We start from the raw sequence: 27814 nt of genomic DNA, 5'->3' as shown, positions 1-27814 counted from the left end.
TGCGACCCTTTGTGTCCCCGACCCGCTTTGTGTCTCACGCGGTTCCCACGTGGTACCTTTGTGCTCTCCCTTATCCTTTTCCCTTTGTGTTCCTGTGTCTCGCGGTGCCTTACTAGTGCTTAATGGAGCATCCCTGTTGTTGTCCTGGGCCTATGGCCGGAAAATCGTGTGGAGCTTTCCTTTTGAAGCCTGAAGTTGACCCGCACTCCTTGTGTTCTTCGTGTAGGGGCAGTGTGTGTTCCCCTACAGCCACGTGTCCGGTGTGCGATTCCTGGAACGAGGTGCAGTGGGTGCGTTATGGCACCAAGAAAAAGAAGGCGTCTAAGAGATCGCCTAGGAAACCGTGCATATCTTCACCTCTTGCTTCGCCGGGCACATCTTCGGACAGAGCCTCGCTGCCGCCTTCCCCTATCCAGAGTAGGGGACGAGGTAAGTCAGTTGCGGGGAAGAGGCCTGTGGCCCTTCCCCAGGAGTCTGAATTACGGGATAGTGGGGTTGTGGCGTCATTCCAGGCAAGTGAGGGGCCTGAGGGAGGGACGGGAGTGTGTTCGGGGGACGGATCCCTGGTGCAAGCAAGGCCTGTCTCGTTGGATGATCCTATGTGGGGGGAAAACTGTTACAGCCTCTTTTCCCGCTTCGTGGGCATGTTTTTCAGGTGCTTCCGCAACCAAAGGGTGCCGCTGAGTAGGAAGACTCGCCGCCGTCAGACTCCCTCGCGTGGGCGCCGCCGAAGACGCCCTTCAGGTCACCCTTGAGGATGGAAGAAGAGTTTGAAACCTGGTTCCCCAGCGAGGAGCTCCCCCGCTCCCCTCCAGCGCCTTCAACTACGTTCCCGTCCGTCTTCCTGGAGACTTCGTCACCGACCGAATGACGCGTGGACCCACCAGCAACGCAGCGCGACTCGGGCCCGTCAGTTAGAACCTACAAGTCGTCGGGCTCCTCGGTCGAGGCCTACTCGTGCTCCTCGGAAGACGGAGCCCCGAGGGACCATAGAAGACGGTGAGATAGGTCCCGCAGGAGACGGTTGCGTTCACGTTCCCGCTCCAGATCCCGCCACGTGGGGAGGCGCTATAGATCCCCCAGAAAGAAATATAGGAGAAGTGGCTCCCCGGGGGAAGAATGGGTCGTCATCCCACGTAGTCAGCTTCTGGAAATGTCAGCAGTTCCGGGTACCTCGGGCTGGCTCCCAAGGGCTCGCTCTCCAGTGAGGTACGTCCTCAGCAGCAGATACAATCGACGGAGGGAGTCGTCTCTTCAGGTCTCAGCGGGCAGGCATAAGCCTGCGAAGGTTTCGACTCCATTCGCCCAGTGGAGAGAGTCGCCCCTTCGGTCTGGCAGCTGCGTCCCGACCTCCAAATCGACAAGGAGTTGACAGGAACGAGAGAGGCAACTCCCTTCGACGAGCAAGCCTGCAACTCCCTGGACCTCCGTAAGTAGGGATAAGTCCAGGACGGAGGTCTCCGTCCCAGCGGCGATGCCCGTTTTATGCCCTGAACCGCCGAGATTGGACCATTCCAAGAAGATTCCCCCTCCCCGTACGGCGTCCTCTGTCACAAGCAGTGGAGCGGCCTACGGAGGATGTAGATGACGGCGTGGAAGGTTCAGCAGCAGAAGTTTCAGCCTACAGGAGGGTTATAGGCCTCATTAGGCGTCACCACAGGCAGGACAAACCCGAGCCTTCCTTGGACGAAGTCTGGCTCTTGAGCCTCAGCAGGCTGGTAGATGCTCCTGTGCAGCAGAGACCCTCACTAGCCCTTCCTTTGGCTAGGGATGTTAGGCTGGGTATGGCTCACGTTAACAAGATCGTGGCCAACCACGCACAAGCTCCCAAGAGCCAGAGCTCCTCAAAACTTCTCCAAGGCCTAAAGTCCCAGAGCCGTTTTTACCGTCCCAAAGGACATCGCGCGGGTCCCTGTACTGTGGAACCAGCAGTCGCCATCCTTGGGCAAGGAGCAGCTGAAGAGAGGGCTACCACCGCCCCAGTTGGTTTCTCCCCTTCAGAAACTGCCATGATGGAGGAGATAGCCAAGGACCTAGTGCACGTATCCTCGTGGCTAGCTTGGTGGGCCTCCACGCTGGTAGGCTTCCAGTCCTCCTACGATCTCGCAGTCCCGGAGAACCAGGCCTTACTGAAAGAGCTGATTAGCTCAGGAGGTAAGGCCCTAAAGTTCCTCTCGTACCAATCCATCGCACAGGCCGCCAATTGGGTACTGCGGAAGAGGGAGACAGTGCTGAACAAGCTCGTCAGGAGGCTTCCGGACAGAGAAGCGAGGTCCCTAAGGAGCCTGCCCCTGTGGGACGACTCGGTGTTCCCCCTGAAGGCAGTGGAGGAGACGGTAGAGAGGGTCAGGAAGCTGAAGGATACGGGAGAACCCAGACCCCCTCCAGCGAGAAGACCTGCCCATAGAAGGACACCCTCCGATGTCTCCCTCCCTCCTCGCGCCTCACCTAGCCAGCCCAGGAGAGACGCCCCTACTATGGCCTGGCCTCAGCCTTCGCAGCCGCCCCCCCCCCCCCCCCCCCCCCCCCCCGTAGGGCCGTCTTATTCAGCCGCGCCTCTCGAAGAAGGTAGGGAGAGAGGCCCCCTACTCCTGCCGAAGCCTCAGGTGGGGGGATGCCTCAAACGTTCTTGGCAAGCATGGCGAGACCACGGAGCAGATCCATGGAGCGTAACAGTCCTGAAAGAAGGGTACAGGTTGCCCTTTCTGGCAGACCCCCCACCTCAAATACTAGATCAGCAGGCAGAGTGACTGGCACCCAGAGACCCCTTGAGAAGGACGGCCCTACAAGAAGAGGTCTCTGCGATGCTGGCGAAAGGGGCAAAAGAACCAGTCAAGAACTCAGGTCCAGGGTTTTACAGCAGACTCTTCCTGGTGGAGAAAGCGACAGGGCGCTGGAGACCAGTCATAACCTCTCAGCCCTCAACAGGTTTGTGTGCAAGACCGATTTCAAGATGGACACTCCGAAGTCGGTCCTAGCGGCCTTGAGGGAGGGAGACTTCATGATGTCCATAAACCTCAAGGACGCATACTTCCAAATCCCTGTTCACCACTCCAGCAGGAAGTACCTAAGGGTAGAATGGGGTACCCAAGCATTGCAGTTCAAGACCCTCTGCTTCGGTCTGTCCACAGCCCCTCAGGTCTTCACGAGGGTCTTAACAACAGTCTCAGCCTGGGCACACGAACAGGGCTCCGCCTGATTCGGTACCTGGACGACTGGTTGTTGCTTTCAGCCTCAGGGGAAGTACTGAGGGAGCAAGGCGCGAAACTCCTGCGGTTCTGCAACGTCCTGGGTATCATCATCAACCTAGAGAAGTCCCAACTGATACCCTCCACCAGGATGAACTACAGTACCTCGGAATGGTCCTGGACTCCCGGTTGGCGAGAGCTTTCCCTTCCGCGGAGAGACTGGACATCTTGGACCAGATCCTCCGGCCCTTCCTGTCGGACCAGCCCAGGAGAGCCAAAAACTGGCAAAGACTGATAGGCCACCTTGTGTCTTTAGAGAAGTTAGTCCCCCAGGGGAGGTTCAAACTCAAGGGAGTACAATGGAACCTGAAGGAGATCTGGAACCAGACAGACTCCCCCCACAAGGTGGTCCCAGTGTTCCCGGAGACGAAGGAAGTCCTAGAGTGGTGGCTCGCCAGATCGAACACCCTCAAGGGAATGCCCTTCGCAGCCGACCCTCCGGAGATGCTTCTGTTCACGGACGCATCCAAGGAGGGGTGGGGTTCCCATCTCCTCGACAAGACAGCAAGAGGAAGTTGGACGGACGTAGAGAAAAACCGGCATATAAACGTGCTAGAGATGATTGCAATGCGAAGAGCGTGCCTGGAGTTTGTCCATCAGCTCCGGGGAAACAAGGAGGACTAAAATCAAAGGAGTTGTGCGGCCTCACGATGGAACTGCTGGAATGGGCCGAAGGGGAACAGATCAGGATCTTAGCAAGGTTCATTCCAGGGAAGAGGAATGTCCTGGCCGATGGCCTCAGCAGAATGGGTCAAGTGATAGGATCCGAGTGGTCCTTGCACCCGGAAGTGGCCAAGACCCTCATTTAGAAATGGGGCTCGCCAGTGTTAGGGCTCTTCGCAACGAGACTGAACGCACAGCTCCCCGTGTTTTTTTCTCCTGTGCCAGACCCAGAAGCGGCGTTCGAGGAGGCCTTCCAGCACCCTTGGCACAACCTCGACGTTTACGCTTTCTCCCCCTTCGGGATGCTCAGACAAGTCCTCAACAGGGTGAGGAGAGCGGACAACCTGTAGATGACTTTGGTAGCGCCCTGGTGGCCGGAGAGAGTGGTTCGCAGATCTAAAGGAACTGGCGCGCCTTCCACCTTGGCCCCTTCCGGACAGGCCAGACCTTCTCCGGCAGCCTCACTTTCAAAGATTCCACGAAAACCCTCGGTCCCTCTGCCTTCACACATGGAGGTTATCGAGCGTCTTCTGAGGAAGGAAGGATATTCGTCGAGAACGGCAGCAAGGATGTCAGGGTACCTGAGGCGTTTATCAGCCGCAGTATACCAGGTAAAATGGGCCACCTTCACTAAGTGGTGTGTCTCGAGGGACATCAAAACATTGAGGGCTTCCATTCCAGAGATAGCGGACTTCCTAGTTTATCTCAGGGACGAGGTACACATGTCCATCCCAGCCATCAAAGGAGTCCTGGCTGCCCTGGGCCAAGTCTTCCTACTGAAGGGCATCGACCTGGGTGCCTCCAGACATATCTCGATGCTCATCAGGAGCTTCGAACAATCGTGCCCCCTTCAAGCCGTTAGGGTGCCCCAGTGGGACGTGGCTAGAGTCCTGAAGATGCTGTCAGAACCTCCCTTTGAACCCTTAAAAGACATCTTGGACAAGGAGCTCACCCTCAAGACAGTTTTTCTGTTAGCTCTGGCATCAGCAAAACGGGTAGGGGAGGTTCACGGGCTGTCATACGAGGTGTCACACTCGAAGGGTTGGCATGAAGCTACCTTCAGGTTCGTACCATCCTTCGTGGCAAAGACTCAGAATCCAGCCGTGTGGGATTCCAAGTTTGAAGGGTTCTCAGTGCCAGCAATCCCTCGTTCGAGCAACTCGAGGGACTTGCTACTGTGCCCTGTCAGGGCAGTACGGAAGTATTTAGAGAGGACAGCAAGGCTTCGACCTGAGATCAAGAGTCTGTTCGTTTCCTCGGGACTAGTGAAGAAGCCAGTCTTAAAGAACACTATCTCCTTCTGGCTACAGCAGGTGATCGTCAGGGCCTACAGTAGTGCAGGGGTCCCCCTTCCAGGAAAGCCCAGACCCCACGACATTAGGGGTCTAAGTACTTCATTGGCGTTTGAGAAAAACATGGCAGTGGGCCAAATCCTGAGGGCAGGTACTTGGTCCAGCCAGTCGACCTTTACGGCTCACTACTTAAAGGACTACTCAAGGAAATCCCTGGACGGGTTCTCGCTCGGTCCCGTCATTTCCGCGCTCCAAACGGTTTAAAGGTGTAGCCCCAGTGCTAATCGCGGGTAGTAAGTCCAAGAGAGACAGGTTCCTTCCTTAACCCCTTGTTCTTCCTTCCCCTAATCCCTTACCGGAAATGCCTCCAGTAGCCCCCTGAAACTGCCATGGGATACACCATCATGGGAAGGACGTGTCTCCTAGGATTCTTGCAGAGGTGAGTTACTTAGACACTAAGTTGGTTTTTTGCGTTGTTTTCCCTATTTCTCGTGTTTTCCTTGGGGTCAGCAGAACCTAGTCTCCTACCTAGGTTCCTCCTCTATACTCGTCATGGTCTCTAGGTCCTGAAGGACACTCCCACCTCCTAAGGTATAAGTCTCCTAAGAAAGTAGTTTGAGGTAAGTACTCCTTGTTGGAACAAATTACAAATTTTAAGTAATTTGTATTTTTCCTAACAGTACTTACCTCGAACTACTTTCGGGTAATGGCCCGCCCATCCTACCCCGAGTGCCTTGCTGGACTTCATAGATACCTAAGCTATCAAGAACTTACTGGGGATCGAGACCTGAGCAAGCATGCTCTCTGACCTGGGGTCGCCTCGGGGTGCGTATCACCCCGCCAGAGGTTATCCCGGATAGAAAACGGGAGTAGGGTAAACTACACAAAACTGGTCAGTTGGGAGGAGATCCCAGTTACTCCTAAGAAAGTAGTTCGAGGTAAGTACTGTTAGGAAAAATACAAATTACTTAAAATTTGTGATTTTAATGAAAAAAATAAGGAAATAAGAATTTATATAGAATTTACAAAAATTTGGTAACTCAGGAAAAAATTTACTCATTTTTTTTAAAGAGAGCATTTTAGAATGATCATCACATGATGATACAAAATTTCATTCAAGCTAAACTCAAATTTTATATTTTTTTATTATGAAGCAGTCAAACAGGAAAGGAAATTTCTCTTTACTGATAGCTAGTTCAGTTAGCTCATAAATCAATCCAAGCTGTTAAACCTATATTTCTTATTTTGTTCTGACTCCAGATTAATCCTACGAGGGTACAAGCTTCTGAGTCATTTATATGGAATTGTTATTAATCATGTTTTCTACAATAGGCCAATCAAATTTCCTTCCTTACCTAGAGTAGGGGAGTTGAGTAGGATATTCACCGAAACAAACACTTGTCAGTATTCAAGCAGGATCATCGTCCAGCCTGACAAAGCTGTACGCGCCATCATCTCAGTGAGTGATGACGACACCACGCATGCCAACCTTGTTGCGCATGAAGAATTTTCTTCACCTGCAAGACAAGTTTACAATTCATCCCAGGATATTCCCCACAAGGACAGATCATATGCTATCTTTATGTGTGAGAACTTTTCTCCAACACATCAAGGTTGAGTCATCCTCCCTAAAAAGTCTGGATGGTGGCCTAAATTATGGCCCAACAAACGTGATTGATGAGCATAGAATGATTGTCTGCTCTGGGGATTCCCCTTCACGAATCTTGAGAGGTGAAGATAGGAAACAATCCTTTTACCGTACGCCTGCAACGGAACTCTAGTCTGATTTAAGTGTCAACCTGACTAAGAGGCATGGACGAGGCCTTTGTTGGAGACAAAGCTGGTGCTTTTCAGTCCAATAAGTCTTTTCCACACTATCTTATTTCTCTTCCTCTTGTTTTGTTAAAGTTTTTATAGTTTACATAGGAGAGATTTAATTTAATGTTACTCTTCTTAAAATATTTTATTTTTCCTTAAGTTTCCTTTCCTCACTGTGCTATTTTCCCTGTTGGTGCCCATGGGCTAATAGCATCCTGCTTTTCCAAATAGGGTTGTAGCCTAGCAAGTAGTAATAATAATAATAGATTGAATCTGAGAAACGTAACCCATCCTTCAGTTGAACATGTTGAGCAGAAAAGAACCTTGACAGCTGGGTTGATACTTAAACCCATGGGCTCCTGCTACGAGCGCTGGTGCTGATCCAACAGAAGTCAACCCCTTTGGAATCTTTATGTCAGTTTCTGAGATGGCTCAAGCTACAAAGATTAGGAACCTTATCCTTCCCCTAGGAAATTTAGGAGTCTCCCTTAGAGAAACCTGTCACTGAGAAGAAACGAGAGACAGGATTAAGACGCAAGCATAGAATCCAGAAATCAATTATGGTGTAAAACTCTTGAAACAAACGAAAGAGACGCTAAACCTATTTAACATGTAGGCTTCAGCCTCAAAGAATTATCTTAGAGCCAACAGGTTCTTAGGGTTATCACCTCTGACCCCATCTGAGCAGAGAAATTTATTTGTGCCCTCTGGTGCCTTTCAGAGCCCATACCATTCCCAGAGAACTTGGCTAACTTTTTGTTTGCACCCTCCTGAGCCTTTCAAAGCCCATTACCCTTTCCAGAGAACTTGGCTAAATTAGTGCCACCTGTCCAAACAGAGAACGTATCTGCTTCTTCTCCGTTTTCTCAGCCACAGAAATAATGAACATGGAAATAGCAGCAATGTTCGCAATCCAAACCTGTTCATGGCTCGACCATTGGTCTAGAGTAATATCCCACTATGCGACTACGGAAGATCTTAAGGATTGTAATGTCCTATTACGATTTGAAAAGTTGTCATGAGCAGAATCAAAAGCCCTAGAATTCCTTTTACTTCAGACCGTTCCTCTATTATGGAACCGTGTCTTAAAAAGACATGACACAATCTTGTCCATATATTTGAAACAATTGCCCCCTGGAGAGACATTGAGTTGGAGAAATTCGGATGAGGTTATTCCCCTTATCAGTTCTCCCAGACAGAAGTAGAGTCGGTGATAGCTAAGATCACTAGACTGGGACAACATACTTCAGGAAGAAGGACGATGACTGGTAGCCCTACCTCTCAGCGTATACAGAGAGACCTGTATAAGATGAATAATCATCCCCCAGTTCAAACTATTCCGACCAAGGGGTCAAGTTCTTCTCTCCCTGAAGACAAAAACTGAGGGGTTCAATAGCTTCTACTGGTAATAGGTATGTGCTTGAACTTACTACAAGTAGGGAATGGACTTTATGGTACTGAAGGAAGTAGTGAAATCAGTCGATGTCCATTCTTTGAACATTGAAGATATCATGGGCCCCCCCCTCTTTCTCTTTTTCCGTTCCATGGTTAGTCTAGATATGCCTCCACTATGTAGGTGTCGAGGTGGGCATCTATGGCCTTTAGCCCCAGTGTTAGGTATTCTCTTCCTCAAGAGTATTCTAATAATTGCTGCAGGTAGAGGAAGAATGTGGTTCAAGTTTCCATTTCACCTAGCCTTTACAGTAGAAGGTGGGATTTCTTTGGATCTCCCACCCCCTGCTTTTTAATTTTTGTAATTGGCATTGCAATTAGTTGATTTTAAGATTGTTAGTTACTGTTGGTTACCCAATACTATGGTGAGATACCAACCACTACCCTTACCAGGTCTACCTCAAGGAATATTTATAGGATACTACCTTCGAGAAGAAAGGTATGGTTTCTAACCTATACCCCTGTTGGGAATCAAGATCGTGACAAGAAGTTTAGGCTATGGAAATATGGGCCCTCCCTTCCCTAGCTTATGGAAGGGAGCCAGCCCCAACCAGTGGCAGCCAGATGTCTGACCATAAACTGGCACTTTTTTGTTTTAGTAGGAATAATCCTCCCAGAAACCAGAATTTGGATGACAGAACCTTTTCCTCCAGGAAAATATTACCCGTCCTGAGAAGCTATGTCTCTGCTAGTTACGAAAGTATCCTTGGTGCAAGTGGTGTTTACTGTCACAAGACAGTATGCAGAATCTCTCCCTGGTCAGAAGAAACTTGGCTTTCCATATCCCTGGGGAGGTCATGACTCCATGCGAATAAAGCCCAACTGTGAAGTCGAAAGTTGCCCTCTTATTTTTTCCCATCAATAGGTTAACCAGGACTTCGGTACAGTACTTCCTTCCTAGTCTAGAGAGGCTACAAAGCCTCTCTGGAAAACATAAGAAAGATCACTTAAGGATAAGGACTTTTAGAGTGGTAAATGCCTTTACCTCTGTCAGAGGCCTAGTCCAGATATTCCCCTTGCGGAGTTAAGACAATCACCAAGCAGTAATGGTTGTGACTTCTGTACCTATGAGTACTAACCAGGTATGACCAGGAGAGTTATGCCCTTTATACCTCCTAACAAAGCTTGGCCATAAATGCTTTTCCTGCCATGAATCCTTTAACCTTACCAGAATGCATGCTAGCCTCTATTTACAGCCAAAACTGTATTGTGGTAATGGCAGACGTCCTCCTCCCTCACCTCTGGAATATAAAACCAGAAGATCCTAGGTCGTCAAATGAGCATCACAACTTATTATAGATAAGAAACAGTCAACGAGTCTGGAACCTCTCACGATGAGCCCGAGAAGACCTTCAGAACGAATGAAGAGAGCTGCACGATCACTCTTAGACTAGTTATAATGAGCTTGCTTGACACATCACATAGAATTCTAACTGACATCTTCCCTGGGAAGAGTTAGTCAGTAAACGAAGGCCATTCAGGTCAAAGTAGAACCTTTATGCTTATTCTAGAGTGGAGAGTGTTCCAAGACCTCGTCACACCGGCTAAGCTATAACAATTTTGAAAATAATTTCTGTAGCCTTCATGGAGGTTCACATCTAAATTAGTTCTACATCTTGAAGTAGGTCCTGGTTTGAGTTACTAGAATTCCCTGCCCGAAAGGACTATCGACGCCCTTGTTACCAATGTTTCTGGAGGAAGGAACTGTCTCATATGAGTAATCCCTCCCTACTTTTGAGTCAGGAAGAGGGGTTTTTATTATTTCCTAAGATTATCCTCACGATCCCAGACAGAAAGGCTTAAGTCAAGGACCTAATTACCCTTTCCTTTTACTTTATTTGACCAACAGTCAAGTAAACAAGCCTCCTGGTAGAGACTTTTTCCCCAGAAACCCAATTCCGAAAATGCTATACAGTATTTACTTGGGTTATCATATTCTCATTTTTATTATGAGAACCAGATCTGAGGAATTTTACTTGTACTATATCATAAGCTTGCCCCTCAAGAAGTCCAGGGACGAACAGAGTGCTCTGACACCTCTGCCCAGGGATACTAATCAGTGATGTTCTGTGGACACCCTAAGATCAGAAGTGAAATTCTTCTTCCTGAGCATGGTCACCCAGTTGGTTAAAACCTAACATGAAACTCACTATCTTCAGGGGAAGAGTTGGCAGGGACACCCCCCCCCCCTCCCCACGATAGCATGACATGATCTTTTCCTGTCTGGTTCATTGAACAATCCAGACTCAGGTTAGAAAAGATCTCGGGTTAACTCTTTCACAATATTGTCTCTCAAGGAGGTTCCTGATCACTCGAAAACTAGTTATTCTGTTCCTTAGAGCAGTGCGAGTTTCTGATAGAAGAAATAGGTGGGACATCGATCCCTCTTTTGCTCATGAGCTCTGGGCGCTCCAGAAGAAAGTAGTCAGTGACACTTTCTTTCTCCAAGTAATTAAGAAAATTAGGAGAAACAATGCATCCTCAGAGGAAGCATTGCGAGGAACCCCCTTGAGCATGTGATCTAGATGGGCTTGCTGCAACCTTAGCATTCTGCAAAACCACTTGATTATACTAGTCACCAAAATCATGTGAGTTTTGGATGCTCTAAAGAACATGTTTTGGAGCATTGTCTTTCTTTGATGGAGAAAAACTATCGTAAGAGCTTATACATAATCAGGGAAAGTGTTGCTAGAGCCCCCCCCCCCCCCTCGAGCACATGATACACGTGGGTTTGGTGCAACCTCAGCATTCTGCAAAACCACATTAATAAAAGTCCTGAAGCTGGTGAATAGAAGGAAAAACCCGCCGTTGGACATTTTCCTTAAAGATGGCATATTCAAGCCTTTGGACATCCTCTCACGGGACACGTGCCAATTCTAGCCCCAGGCCTCATTATTCTTGACATTATTGGCTAGAAGGATCTCTGAGGCAGATAATGATCTTGATTGGTTTTTCACCCTGATGCAAGTAAGTTTGCCTCAATTTCTTTAGGATTTGATGATATAATAAAATATTGCCTCTTTTATTATGTATCACTTGATGTCCATACCACTTCACCCCTGGTAAAGATTACTTATTTGGGACCTGAATGAACAGTCTTGCCTTTTTATGAGCCGTCTACTCTGTTTTCTGGGGGCTCTCTTAGATCATTTACTATTATTAATAGTAACTATCTGAGAAGGGTTTAACTCTCAAGAATCACGTTGATCTCTGCTATTATTTACAATAATTAGATCTTCCGGAGAGGAAGGGTTTACCTCTTATCTTCATATAAATGACTCAGAAGTTTGTATCCGAGTAGATATAAACCACAAATTTTATATAATTTGTATTTTGTTTAGCTTTGCAAACTTGAATCGTTCACCAAAGGTCCCGCCTCAACTGCCCCACAAGTCTTTGACCAAGTGAGTGTTGTGAAGACTCTGAGAGCACGGCCTTGCGGATGCACTGCATTTACTCAGCACGAAGCGTGACACGATCAACCAAAATTTTGATTGACCTGAAGTAGAAGACATGATTACTGTAGTAATAACCCAATATAAATGACTCAGGTTTGTATAGCTAGGAAAGATACAAATTATCTAAAATTTGTAGTTTTTTCACAAATTAAAAAGGAATGGAAATTAGTGCGGAACATATTTCGTGATCTAAGCTTATGTTACGTTTGAAGAGTTCTTTTTAGAAAAAGTTCAAATTTTTCTGTGAAGAAACAAGAGATAGAGGAAAAACATTTCTTCATATATATATATATATATATATATATATATATATATATATATATATATATATATATATATATATATATATATATATATATATATATATATACAGTGTATATATATATATATGTATATATATATATATATGTATATATATATATATATATATATATATATATATATATATATATATATATATATATATATATATATATATATATATATATATATATATATATATATATATATATATATATATATATATATATATATATATATAATACATGCCAGCTTTTAAGGGAGTATAGCTAAAAATAGAATAGGCCAGACATTTTTTGGTAAAGATTAAATACTATAAGTTTCAGATGCGGGAAAGAATATCCCTGTTTTATGCAGTAAATTAGAATTAGCACACACAAAATATAGTAGGAAATACTGAGAAAAGAAAATAAACTAGTACAATAAGGATAATATCTGTAGTCAATAAAAAAGGGTATACAGTAATGAAAAATAAAAATGTGTGAATAACAGAAATTTAAACGAAAGTTAGGAAGGGAGAATGAAAGCTAAAATATTATATGATGATATTTTATCGAATGTGGACTGAAATTTTGCTTTTTGCATTCTAGTTATTTAAACAAAAATCTTTTTAATTTATTATGCTGGAAAGAATCAAATATTATCACAGGGAAATGATAACCTCAAAGTAATTTGATAAAAACTATGAAAGGAAGGGGAATAAATTGGAGAGGATAGAATAGAATTTAATGTAAAAAGAGGGTAAAAGGAAATCATATTAAAGTAAAAGTTAATCATAACTAAATTATAAATAACATTAATAGTATTGAATAATTAAATCTCAAGTACAGTACTTACGATTGTAAAGAGAATAGGATGAAATTTAGAAATAGTTTATTTAGTGTAATGCAGTAGATAACTTAGGATTTCATAAAGGAAAGGATGTAAGAAAAACGTTTTACAGTACCTGATTATACAAATACTGTAATAAAACCTACAGTACCTGTACCATTAGTGATTTACTTGAAAACTACTGTATGTAGTGCATTGTATGTGAATACACGTCGGCAGTGATTAGTTGGTTTGAGGAGCTAGAGTTCATTGATCCAAGGGCATCAATTATATTATATTATTATTATTATTATTATTATTATTATTATTATTGTTATTATTATTTACTAAGCTTCAACCCTAGTTGGAAAAGCAGGATTCTATAAGCCCAAGGGTTCCAACAGGGAAAATAGCTCAGTGAGGAAATGAAATAAGGAAATATACTACTAGATAAGTTCAAGAATAATAACATTATAAAATAAATCTATTATATGTAAACTATAAAGACTTCAAAATAACAAGAGGAAGAGAACCAAGACAGAATAGTGTGCTCGATTGTACCCTCAAGCAAGATTTTCGTTCTTTGCAATTGTCTCTGCTACCTAACCCCCGTGAAGATTGAGGGCTGACTGTATTGCACTGTAAAGAAGACCATTACTGCTCCTCTAAAAGCATCACTTTGGCAGGTGCTTCATCAGGTGGTGCAATATCTTTTATCATTCAGCAAAGTAAATTCTATATCCACTGAGGGACTAGAGCCCGTGTTTAATTTTTTTGGTCAGTGATTAGCATAGTGATTGTCAATTGCTGACCCTGACTTTTGTCATGCTAAAGGATGTTCTTATAAACTTCCTTGGCTCCGTCAATTGCATCTCTGAACTGCAACACACGAATCATTTGCGGGTCCCAATCTTCGGCCATTGTCTAAAGTTCTTTTGCTGTTTTGCTTGAGTTGAGAGGCATTCTAGTGTTAGGTCAACCTCCTCTTGTTCCCCGGGATCTTAATGCTGTTCTTCTCTCTCCTCACTTGCAGAATTATTCATCTCTGTCAGATCTTTATTGGTTAATAGACCTGTGTGGGCGAGCTCGATCAGGTCATTTATGTTGTCGGTAGTTGTATCTGTGAAGCCGTCTCCTCCAAGCAATTTCAACAGCCTTACTGCCTTCTCCACTGCTGAGTGATGTATTGCATCTGGAGAGAATTCTTTGTAGTCATTGACCACTTATGGGCACAATTTCTTCCAGCAAGCATTAACTGTTTCTTTCTTATTCTCTTTTATGGCCTTACGGATATTTTGGAGACACATTGCAATGGTGTGTCTACCCCAGTATTGCTTTAGCAAGAAGTTATCATCCGTATCCATAGACTTGACCAGCTGTCGCATGGAGTTTTGTGTGTAAAGTGATTTGAATGTACAAATAACGCCTTGATCCATGTGCTGAATCAGTAATGTCGTGTCCGACGGTAAGAATTCTACCTGTGTACCTTCATAATACAGGTCAATTGCCTGGCCTTCAGATTTTCCATTAGAAGTACTTTAAAACAAATGCATTTTTCAGCAAGATAACGCTTGACTTCGGGGATAAACCACTGGTGAAATCATTCTGATGTCAGTGCAATTATTGTCCATGCCCTTTGGTTGTGCATCCAATGCAATGGCAGCTTGCCCATATTTTTGTTTTTGAGGGCTCCTGGGTTTTTACACTTATAAATAAGTGCTGACTTTATCATACAGCCCACAGCATTTTCACACATTATGAGTGTGAGGTTATCTTTGTAGACTTTGAGTTCAAGGGCCCAAAAATGAATATATCTTCAGAAAATAATTTAAATCTGAAAAAATATAAAACTTATTAAGCTGCAGAAACCAACGCTTTGAAGAAGACCCTACTGTATAGGTTTACTTATATTTATAAATCTGCGATGTACTGATGACAGGATGGGTGAAGAGATTACTGTTTTGTAATTAGCATCTTAAATTGTATAATGATATGTACAATAAGTGAGTGAAAGGTGTGTTACAAATGACCTTTCACGATCCAATAAAATCACTAATCTAGAAAGGCTCTGGAACCAATGGTGCTGTATACCTGTGGTCTTATTGGTAACGTCCTTGCCTGGTGATTGCTAGACAGGGGTTCAAGTCCCCCTCAAACTTGTTAGTTCCTTTAGTGTCTACAACCTTACCATCCTACTGGTGAGCTAAAGATGGGTCGTTTGGGGGGAGCCTATAGATCTCCCAGCTGAGTCATCAGCAGCCATTACCTGATCCTCCCTGGTCCTACCTTGGGTGGAGAGGCGGCTTGGGTGCTGATCATATGATATATGGTCAGTCTCTAGGACATAGTTCTGCTTGCTAGGGCAATATCACTGTCCCTTCCTCTGCCATTCACGAGTGGCCTTTAAACCTTTAAACTGAGTGAAAGTATAAAACATAATTCAAGTTAAATGAAAGACATTTCAGATTTATTTTAGTAACTTCTAAACTGAATCCTTAGCAAAAAGGGACTAAAAAAAAACACCAACCTATTCCAGTGTCAACATCCTAATGTTATTGCTTACTAACCTTATACTCTATCTGAACTTTGTTAAAAAGAATGATCTGACATGAGATGCTGTAAGTCTTCCATGTTAGTATTGAGCACGCTGGTCGAGAAAAATTCTGTTAACTGGTTATCTCTTAGAAAAATATGCTTGATCAAACTGGAAGCCATTTCTGAGATAATCCTGAATTAAGGTAAATACATGAAACCTTAGGTAGCAATAATGAGGGCAGATAAATCCAACATTACTGTACTAGGAAAAAGCAAAAAACTTTCCTCAGCAACTAAAGGATTTCCACACATAAGGATTGTAGTGGCCTATGTGAACGCCAGATGGGGTTCAAGTCCCGCTCACCATCCTTGTGAGCTAAGGGTGGGGCTTTTCGGGCAGCCTATAGGTCTTATCAGCTGAGTCATCAGCTGCCATTGCCTAGCCCTCCTTGGTCCTAGCTTGGGTGGAGATGAGGCTTGGGTGCTGATCATATGTGTATATATGGTCAGTCTCTAGGGCATTGTCCTGCTTGATAGGGCAAAGTCACTGTCCCTAGCCTTTGCTATTCATGAGCGGCTTTTAAATCTTTAAAGGAAAAGAAGAATTGTGGTGATGGGGACAAACTAGAAACCGAGGTAGTATCCAGTGTATGGTGTCATATAAAGACCAGATATCATTTAATATGGAAGAGTTGTCATATTAGTTTTATTGTCAAGAAGTTCTCACAGTGAATTTTAGATGGTGGTCATTGAAATAGTTACTATACTCTCAACCTCTTAACTTTTACCTCGTAATGTAATAGCCGAGATTTCCTCCAGTTGTACAGTACTTTGGTTCTGAAATACCATAGTGCTGTGCCGAAATTCGTAATTCATCTTTGGTACCAGTCGCATTCCCAAGTTAAAAAGAAAATTCACAACATGATGATTTAGTTATCCCATGAAGTATTGAATTTGTTATACTTCCTAGCACAGTAATCTCAAATTATTCCAGTGTGTGCATTAAAGTATATTTTTTGTTCTACAGTATACGTGATCGAGAGAAAGCCTTACATGCCAAGTGCATGGAAGATATTGGGTTAGACTTCCTTGAAAAGAATGATGCCATAGCTCCAGACATGATGATAGATTGTTTGGAGAGATTATTGACGTCCTCCCACCGACTAAATGTGCTGCTGTCGGGTGCCAGACTGTGGATAACTACTTATTATACTGTGATGATCGATGGGGAAGTTTGTATTCCCTGGAACTGGGATTAACTACCAGTGGTTTGTACTTGGTATACTGTATATTTCTGCCAATTCTTTCTTTTCATAGCTGTTAAAGCTCCTAGTCAGTTCTTAGAAAGAGTTATTGTGTGCCATAGGTACAAGATTGGATTGGATCATGAGCGTTTATATTTTATTGATGATACTATAGGAATTACATACTTTTGAGAGTATTCAAATACAGTATTGGAACTCCCTCAGTAAAATATAAAAGCCCTGTCGATGATACAAAATTCATAGCACATGTATTTCAATTCAAATTATAATCAAAACTGGTGTTTTGTAGTTTTGTTCAGTCATGTTAACATAGAAATACCTAACTATGACTCCACATGACTAGTCAAAGCATGTGTAACTTCATATATTTTAAGCTAACCGCTCATAGCTATAGTCTTTATCTAATAAATAATTTTTCTGCAAGTACAGTATATCTGAAGCTGATGGACTTCTATAAATCAGAGAACTGGGTAAGTCAAACTTCACGAGTTCATCTTTTATGGATAGCAAAAGTTATAATTGAGCATTATTCTGTTGCTAAACTTGCGGGTGGGAAATGTGTTCCTAACATAGAAATGTCCCTTTGTTCTCTTGGTATTTCCTGCCATTACAAAAGTCTGGTAATGGTTTGTCTGATTGTGGGACCTTTGTCAGAGTCAGACGAGCAAACCTCTTCAAAGAGTAATTCTTTCTTATGATAATGAAATAGTTTTATTTTCAATTTCATTCCCTATTCAATTTCAATATACGACCAATTATTAATTTTCCACGGGTCAAACATGAAGATATGAGGTTTTTATAGTTCTTTGGGGGTTAATAATAAGGTATTAGGAGTGTTTAAAAGCAAGTTAAGGCCTCAGTATTTTAGACAGGTTAGAGGTCTACAAAGTATTACCTCACTGTGTGACTTATTCAGTTACTTTCTTAACTCTGTCACAGTGGTCTACCATTTGGGGTGAGGGCTCTGCATGAATCAAAAGTGAACTTGCATTTTTTTCTTTATAAATTCTTGGTTCAAAATGTTTCATCTAATATTGAAAGTGTCTCACATTTCCTTTTCTTATTAAGCCTCATTGTGTCCTTATTGTAACTTTTGCTATAATTATAGCTTACCTATATAGAGATATTTTGCCTTTATCAATAGAGAAAAGTATTACAGTAGCTTATTGTTGTGGAAAAAAGTAGCTTTTTATTTTTAATTAATTGAGAGGCATATAGCTTATTTACAGTAGTCCCTGCATATACCAATGTTTTATTATGATTTTTTTCTAAGCAATATTTAACTGAAAAAAAAAAAATTGTGAAATAATCATCAACTCATTAACATTACTTTTGAGAAGTGCACTTACAAGGAGGGTAAGAAAATTCTCCGGGCATTCTTTTTTCCCTCCCAGTAAGGAAGTATGGGAGGCTATAGATCTGGTTTTGTACTCTGGGCATCAAAGAGTAGATTGGAGGATAAATAGGGTTGCCTCTCTCTTATTGAGGGAGCTAAGAGGAGTTTATCTACGTGGCTATTAACTATTTTTTATATGCACAGTAACAGTAACACAGGTAATGTATAAATTACAATAATACATTACAGATTTGTGTAAATAACACAGTTGATATATAAATTTCAATAATACTGTATAGAGTTGTGTGAACATAACGATCAACAATAGGATTATGCTGTGAAAAAGTTCTTTAAGTAATTTTATTTTTCATGGATAGTTCCTTTTTATATTCTCTTCTCTCCTTTTATTAAGTGTGTGTGTTGCTTACACAGTGATATAATCTCTTCTTGCTGCTCAATTTTTTTGCTTTAGATTGTCTAAATGCAATGCAATTGAAAGTAATTTAGTCTCAATTCAAATGCAATCAGCCATTAAAAATTCTAAGGTCTAAATGCATTTGACACTAATTCTGAGAATTATATACAGTAATATTTTTTTCACCCTGTAAATCGTATAGTGTACTGTACTGTACTGTACTGCACAGCCTTTATTCTATGCAATTGAGGTAGTTGCACCAACTAACATGGATCAAGATCCAAAATCCCTCACTGGACTTGTCCATCCTCCTATGACAACCCAGCTACCAGACATGTTTTTGTGTTCTTCCATGGAGGAGAAACAATGATGATTTAGCTTCAAAGTGATGTTTAACTGTAGGCAATCATTTTGACATTATTCTTTAAAATTTCTTTAACCTTTTTCCTGTTTTGAGCTAAATTTTCATCTTACATTTAATTGTAATGTAAGTGAATATATGGTCTTGGGAGATAGGAGAGGGATATTTCTTACTGTGCATGATCATCCTGGCATTACTAAGAGCATCCCACTTTTTCATTGCTTTTCCTATCAGGGTTTGGTGGAATTTTGTTTTTTTTTATCGTGATTTTCAAAATAGCAAGGGATTCTCTCAAATTGTGTGAGAACATACAGTTTAGCCTTGACAAGTGTGAAATTTGTTCAGACTTGATTCTTTAGTTTTCTGCTTACATTTATGATGTGCCTTTTTATAAATCACTTTTTGGTATACTGTACATTGTTATGTTTCAAACGTATTGTTTAATTTGATTTTAAAATTCAGTACATGACAATTCAGTCTTGTATAATTTATCTTTAGAACCAAGAGACAATGGTGTTTGAAGTGTTTAACATTATCATTTTACCCAACCCCCTGTACATGTTAGGGGTTTCCTGGTAAGGCCTACAATGAATGTTCATGTTGGGATTAGCAGTGTTTGCCTTATCAGATGTCAAGTATTTATTATTGTTTGGTGGTTATTTGTTCCTGTTTACCAAAAAAAAAAAAGGGACTTTCTCAAGCTTTTTCGGCGGCCTCATCTGCTTTTGGAAGCGTTTCTTTTGCACCGTAAATTCATTGGATAATGCTGCTATGGTTGCAATGACATCTCCCCTCCACAAAGACTTGTGCCAGAGCTATTGATAGAAACTACAGGTGCTCAGTCAGCTTGTATGTTCTTGTGGCTTATTTGTCTCTTGAAGAGTTCAAAGTCTGATGGTACACTTGTGACTAAAGAGGGATATCTGTTTCTAGCTTCTTCACTTACTGACATGATGCCTTTTGCATTGTCTCACAAGAGGGGAATTACCGCCTACTGTTGATCCTTACTTCATGAATCTGTAAAAGCATCGGATTAATTTGTGCATTAGAGCATGATTTGGTTGGCTGCCACCTGTTGCTCCTGGTGGTCTCTGCTGTCATCAATTGCTTTTGTCCTGCTGAAGTGGCAGTTCTGCCAGCCAGTGTTGCCCAGCCTAGGATTTCCAATTGGTAAAAAAAAAAAACTGGGTGCTTATGTAAAATTAACTTTAATTTCAGGGACAACTAAAGAAAATTATAGCAGCTATAAGTTGCATCCCATGCATATAAAATTGAGCTGACAGTTGTCATGATGAAAATAAATGTTATTTTCATCATTAACAATCATCGTTCTTATAGAGATGACTTGTTATAAAATGTCAGAGTACAATATTCTGCATCCATTGTAGAGAAGATGAAAGGTTGGCTCAGTCTTTTGAAAAGTATTATTGAAATTAGTAAAATGTGGCAGTCTAAAATCTAAAAACTGAAAATATATATGCAAAGATGGGTCTTGCAAGCTGTTGTGTATTGATTCTGATGTCAATCTATCTTCTAAAGGCTTATTTGTGAAAAACAAGGAGAGGGGTCGCCATTGCTCCAGTACACAAACCACTGCCATAAGGAGTGAAAGCCATTGAGTTTGGGAGACATGTACCATTCTATGAGGTTCTGTATCACAGAATTCATGAAATTCAACAAATTCTGTTATCCATTTGGAGCTATGAGAAAAATAAGAGTAAATTGATCTGATCAAATCCTCACATTTTCTTGGAAGTGTCTTTGGTGCATTTGAGGCACAAAAGTGGATTGAATGACAGGCACATTTTAAAATTCTTATACCTGGTGCTGCTTTCTTAAGTCTACTTATTAAGGAATAATGCTTGCCCATGATATTACTGGTACCATCTACTCTAAATCCAATCAAATGTTCTACAAGGATTTCATGTACTGACATCAAGTTGATAATCAATTCAAAGAGGTGTTGACCTGTCAATCCCTCATCGTTTTTACATGAAGTGTGTACTTCTATAAGATCTAGCAACTTTGTCCGGGTGGGTTCTTAATTGGCATCAAAATAATTTGCTACTACTGAGCATAATTTTGTAGTACTCTACTTATATCAGTATTCTCATCTATAATGATAGGAAACTTGTTTTTCTTTAGAAATTCTGCTATTTGCTCCTTGGCAGTTTGTCCCATTTCTTTAATTACATAGGATGCTTTCTGCCGCTTTAACATCATGGATTGGGCTACTCTAGGATCACTGAATATATCCTTAGATAAATCTACGAGATGGTCAATAGAATATAAAGGAATAATATTTTCTGTGAAATATCCTGCAAGTTTCACGTAAGATCTTGGTATTTTATCTTTTAATGAACTATCTACAGCAACATCAGTATTCCGGCTAGTTGATGAAGATGGTTCAAGGAAAGCTGCTTTTCTTGTTACATAAGCTGAATTAATGGCAGATATCATGTGGTGCTTGATAGTGGCTATTTCCACTGATAGTGTCTTCTGGCACACATCACAAAAAGCCTGCTGTCCATTTCCTTGTATACCTTCTTTAGCCAATCTCTGAATCACTCATTTGAGAGCCAATTATGGACAAACTTCCATCTTGGGCCCATATCAAACTGTGATCTGAATAAGGAAATTAAATATGTAAAACACCAAGTACTTTCATACCTGATTGTTAACTGAATATGGAAGGTAGGCCTATGTAAAAAGAGGTGTAATAATTGAATAGATTATTTTGCCTAAATTGTATGAAAGTGTCAGAGTATGCAAAGGTTACCTATAGTTATGCATATATCATATCTATTTATTGAGTTTACAGAACTTGGTTCCTATAATTTATTAAAGAAATGCATGATTCCAATAACATTCAAATTAATCCATATATCTAACAGATGCAGGTTATGGAAGACCCTGCTGAATCCTATTGGTTTAACCCTATGCTCGTTGCAACAGATGTGCGAGACGAGAAATTGGTTAGTTCTTTGATACAGAGATGCAAGTTTTAAGGACTACAAGGGCTATGCACTTTGTATAAAAGTTATTGGAAAACTACAGTTTATTAGTAAATAACAGAAGTAGCAGCCGAATATACACATCTAAAATAATTTCATGGTGTGATATTTGGTATAAACGGAACATAGTATGCAGTAAGTCAAGGCATGTGCAACTTAAAAATAACACTATCACAATACTTAAGTGGAACAAAGGATGTCATAAACGCTGTAATACCGACCATCAACAAAACATCCGCTAAATTAACCAAATATACTGACAATTTCTATACTTTATGTTAGGTATAGTTCAAAATACAATACAGATCAACAGATATAAAAATATAGACTTCATATTATAAATATAAGACATTTATATACCAAAAAGTTTTTCAACCTTGATAATTATGCGGAAATATTTTCCGTATTAGACATAGTAGGCCAGAAATCGGGAACTGAAATGATGGAGATCACTCCGTAGATTTAATTTTCTGTCATCAAATTATTTTTTGTTGTCTAAATTTTACCACTCCTATGAAAAGTTGATCACTGGTCACCTCATCTGGTGTCATCAAGTGACCTGCCACCACTGCAGATGAGCAGTCTGGATGTTTATGCCTTCCATCCCTGTAGATAAATTAAGTAGGTTTTGCTGATGTTCTTGCTGTTGTCAGACTCCTAGAAAATCTTGGTGCCCTCCTTTAGCCATGGCAGTAGTGGTTCATGGATTTTGTTCATGTAGTAGTTAATAGTCCAAGATTTCTTCTTAATCTGACCAAACTTTAGAAGCATTTGAACTCCTACATAATTCACACTTACTCTACCTGAATTTTTTATCTACACAGTTGAAGAGTATCCAGCATTGGCTGTTTGTCTATTATTTTTACTTTGGGTTATGATGAAGATTTATTGCTTGGGTTGTTACTAATTGTGGTATAGTCTTGAGAAATGATAATGGTATCAACAATACTGTATATTTTGTTACCAGTTGATCCCTGGCAGTGGTGGAATCTCTAGGAGTAGACTTTGAACCTGGTATTGCATAGCTTATCCAGACCTCATATAAGGCTCTTTGGGACCCCTGTTTCTTGGATTTGATACTTCACACTGTTTCTGCTAGCCTGACCTTCAAGTATGTTATTGAAGTCTGTGATCTATCAAGTGAGGTCTGTAGTACTAATGGCTGGTCATTGGATTTAATGGCGACTTCCTTCAGCGCACTTTCAAGTTTCACTTAGTATCAACTCAACTCTATCTCAAGTATCTGCAAGCAATCTTCTTGTCACCCAATATCTTGGGCTTATGTTTCGTTCAAAGATTTGTTTTGTCTTTAGATCAAGGCTCACAAGGTTCTTGCTCTATTCTGTGGAACTTCCTGCCATTTATTGAACATGTAAATGGAGAAGCCGTTTGGTTTTTCTAAGATTTTGTTTACAGGATACTCATAAACCACAAGATGCTTTTCCACTGAGATTAAGTGTGCCTGGCTATCTGCCTCTCAATTGCAGGTGTTTAAATTGTGCTTTTACTATCTTAGTGAACTTCCTACTAATGGAGACATTTCTTTACAAGGGTATCAGTGCTCTTTCATAGGGGAGACTTCTGACCACCACATGGACTTTCTTCTCTCTCAGTGCTTGTAATCTAACCTATAATACATTTCAGACAAAAGCAATGATAAGGTTGTATTAAACAAGCGATTGTTTCATCGCAAAACATGTTTCTTCGTAGAATTCAATTAACCATATGAGTGGTCACGAATCCTTGCATTCACACTTATTGCATGGCAGACAAAAAATAATGACTGGTAGCAGAGGTTCCATAGAAGGACAAGGCATGCCCAAGAAGGGTAAATAGATTTTGATAACTACAAGTTGGTGCAACTGGCTCAGATGCAAGGAGGAAAGGCAATATATAATTAGGTTTTTATGAAAAGCATGGTTTGTATGATATCTATTTCCTTCAGTTGATTATATATGCATGGTATACATTCATTTGATTTATTGCCTAAACAACTGCATATAGTGATGATCCTTTGAAATGTGTTCTATTTCACTATAAGAAGTTGGTGTTGACATACAATGTTTCCCATTATGATTGGTCACAGTGGAATGCATCCCAGTGGTGTAAACAGGGACTACTGTATTGTATTTATGTATATTCATTGTGTATGTATATAGATTATTTTTGTAAGGTGCTGTTGATATTGGAAATTTATAGGATATTAAAATAAGATTGTTGAGAATAAGGGAAAATTCTATAATAAAGAATCTGTGATGCAAAATAAAAAAATGCTGGTCTTTAGTGTCTTGCAATCATGTAACTGACATGAAGCACAGCAGGAATCATATAGCCTTTAAATGTATTCAGAAATAATAGAGGTAGGGTTTGCTGCTGTTCAACCCATCCTCAATGGCAGATGAATAAAAATGGAATTTGCAAGAACTTAAGTTGTTTAATACTTTTCAAGTACTTGAATTCTAATTAAAAAAAACTTTTAAAATGTTTGTTTTTGCTTAAATTACATAGCTATTTTTACATTTGCTGAATCACTTCAGAATGAGAATAATAAAAGGTAAGAATACAGGGAAATAAGAGAAATATTGAAAATATGGAAGATTTTAATGTAGAAATCAAGTTAACTAGGAAAAAATAAATGAAATAGATGGCCAAGACCGGCAATTATTATTATTATTATTATTATTATTATTATTATTACTATTATTATTATTATGCTCCCTGTCGCCATAGGGACATAACAGCAATTAGAATAGCACTAACATATCCATGCGTGTCATAAGAGGCAACTAAAAGGAATGGGACGAGGGGCTGGGAACCCCCTCTCTTGTATTATACACTCCTGTGAGACATCAAAGAGGTGGAGCTGGGGGAAGAGTGACTGCTCCCCACACTCTAGTTTTGGGCTGTCTGGATATGCGTGGATGTAGTACGAGAGAGAGTAAAAGATGTGAGATTGGAAGTATGTTTAGGAATAGAAGTATGGATATATTGGCTTTGTGTGAGACAGATAAAAGGGAAGGGTGAAGTGAGATATCATCTAGGTTAATGTGGGTAAGTGTTAGGTTGGGTAGGGAATGTTTGGCTTTTGTTAGTGTGTATGGACCAGGTTGTGAGAAAAGTGAAGAGGAGCGGAATGAGTTCTGGAATGAATTAATTAGGTGTGTAGAAGGACGGGGTAGAATGAATTATGTAATTAGGTACTTGAATGCTAGAGTGGGCGCTGGAGAGTTGGAAGGTGTCATTGGGAAATATGGCGTACCAGGTGAAAATGAGAGTGGTGAGAGACTGGCAGATATGTGTTGAGCAAGAGATATAGATAAGTTCTATCTTTTTCCAAAGGAAAGATAAAAACAAGTATACATGGGTAAGAGTGGTAGAAATTAATGGATTATGTGATAACTAGAAGAATGTTTGAAAGATTGAAAGACGTGCACTTGTTTATGGGTATGGCTAACAGTATGTTTGATAATTTTTTGGTGGAAGGAAAATTAGTTGTAGCAAAACAGTGGGGATGTATAAAAGGGAACTAGTGAGTGTTGAAGAGTTAATAAAACCTGAGGTAAAAAGTGAATATCAAGAAAGGTTGAAAATGGCATATGATAGAGTGAAAGTGAGGGAAACTGGTAATTTAGAGGAGGAGTGGAAGTTAGTAAAAGAAAATTTTGTTAGGATTACAAGTGATGTGTGTAGCAAGAAGATTGTTTGAGGCAGCATGAGGAAGGGTAGTGAATAGTGTAATGAAGGAGTGAATGTGAAAGTGGAAGAGAAATAGAGGACATTCGAAGAGTGGCTGCAGAGTAATAGTGTAGAGAAGCATGAAAGATATAGAGAGAAAAATGTGGAAGTAAAATGCAAGGTAACTCAGGCAAAGAGGGCGGCTGACCTGAGGTAGGGTCAGGGATTGGGTCATTCATATGAAGAGAATAAGAAGTGAAGAGAGTAAGGTAGGCTGGTATGAGAATTGAAGAGACAGTGAAAGCTGGAAATGGAAGGTTGTTAAAAGGAGAGAAGGCAAGGAAAAGGTGGGCGGAATATTTTGAAAGTTTACTGAATGTTGAGGATAATAGGGAGGCAGATATAATTGCTGTTGCAGGTGTTGAGGTGCCATTGATGGGAGATGACAATGAGTGAGATTTCAAGGGAGGAAGTGAGGAGAGCACCAGATGAAATGAGCGTAGGAAAAGCACCTGGTATGGATGGTGTGGAAACTGAGATGTTAAAGGAATAGGGTTTGACTGTACTTGAATGGTTGGTGAGATTGTTTAATGTGTTTTATGTTGTCAGTGGTACCAGTAGATTGGGTTTGTGCATGTATTGTACCAATATATAGGGATAAGGGAGATGTGCCTGAGTGTTGTAATTTAAGGGGTATTAGTTTGTTGAGTGTGATTGGAAAAGTGTATGGTAGAGTACTGATTAATAGGATTAAGGATAAAACAGAGAATGCAATCTTAGAGGTACAGGGTGGTTTTAGAAGTGGTAAGGGATGTATGAATCATATTTTCACAGTTAGGCAGATATGCAAGAAATATTTAGCAAAAGGTTAGGAGGTGTATGTTGCATTTATGGATCTGAAGAAAGCATATGATAGAGTTGATAGGAAAGCGATGTGGAATGTAATGAGGTTACATGGAATTCGTGGAAGGTTGTTGCAAGCAGTTAAAAGTTTCTACAAAGATAGTAAAGTGTGTGTTAGGATAGGAACTGAAGTGAGCAATTGGTTTTCAGTGAGAGTGGGGCTGAGACAGGGATGTGTGATGTTGCCATGGTTGTTTATCTTGTATGTTGATGGAGTGGTGAGAGAGGTGAATGCTCGAGTGCATGGACGAGGATTGAAACTGATAGATGAGAATGATCATGAATGGGAGGTAAATCAGTTGTTTGCAGATGATACTGTAATGGTTGCAGACTCGGAAGAGAAGCTTGGCTGATTAGTGACAGAATTTGGAAGGGTATGTGAGAGAAGGAAGTTGAGAGTTAATGTGGGTATGAGTAAGGTTATGAGATGTACGAGAAGGAAAGGTGGTGCGATATTGAATGTCTGTTGAATGGAGAGTTACTTGAGGAAGTTTAAGTACTTTGGGTCTTTTGTTGCAGCAAATGGCGGTGTGGAAGCAGATGCAAAGTGTTGGGGGCAGTGAAGGGAGTGGTAAAGAATAGAGGGTTAGGCATGAATGTAAAGAGAGTTCTGTATGGGCAAGTGATTTTACCAATTGTGATGTATGGATCAAAGTTGTGGGGAATGAAGGTGACGGAGAGACAGAAATTAAATGTGTTTGAGATGAAGTGTCTGAGGAGTATGGCTGGTGTATTTCGAATAGATAGGGTTAGGAACGAAGTAGTGAGGATGAGAACAGGTATAAGAAATGATTTAGCAGCTAGAGTGGATATGAATGTGTTGAGGTGGTTTGGCCATATTGAGAGAATGGAAAATGGCTGTCTGCTAAAGAAGGTGATGAATGCAAGAGTTGATGGGAGAAGTACAAGAGGAAGGCCAAGGTTTGGGTGGATAGATGGAGTGAAGAAAGCTCTGTGTGATAGGAGGATAGATGTGAGAGAGGCATGAGAGTGTGCTAGAAATAGGAATGAATGGCGAGCGATTGTGACGCAGTTCTGCTATGCCTTGCTGCTCCTTCCGGTGGTGGATAACAGGGGAGGGTAGGCTCTGTCACCCTAGCAGTACCAGCCGAACTCCGTTGAATCCCTCGTCAGGCTGGGAGGAGCGTACAGAGGAAAGGGCCCCTTTTTTCATTTGTTTGATGTCTGCTACCCCCAAAAATTGGGTGAGATGCCTTGGTATATAGAATATAGATTACCATTATTATTTATATTATTATTACTTGCTAA

General features: G+C 41.3%; 1 protein-coding gene across 1 annotated transcript in view; it reads left to right on the top strand.

Annotated features, from left to right (window-relative positions):
• The window catches only part of LOC137620771 (T-cell activation inhibitor, mitochondrial-like), a 177822-nt gene extending 153253 nt beyond the window's left edge, over positions 1–24569 (top strand). Inside the window, exon 9 of the mRNA XM_068351192.1 lies at positions 16604–24569. Coding sequence (XP_068207293.1) covers positions 16604–16835 — 232 coding nt within the window. The 3' untranslated portion in view covers positions 16836–24569. The remainder of the gene's footprint in view (positions 1–16603) is intronic.
• The last annotated feature ends 3245 nt before the right edge of the window (positions 24570–27814 follow it).

Source organism: Palaemon carinicauda, chromosome 27 (assembly GCF_036898095.1).
Source record: "Palaemon carinicauda isolate YSFRI2023 chromosome 27, ASM3689809v2, whole genome shotgun sequence".
Classification (NCBI taxonomy): Eukaryota; Metazoa; Arthropoda; class Malacostraca; order Decapoda; family Palaemonidae; genus Palaemon; species Palaemon carinicauda.
This window is presented reverse-complemented; position numbering and strand designations above follow the sequence as displayed.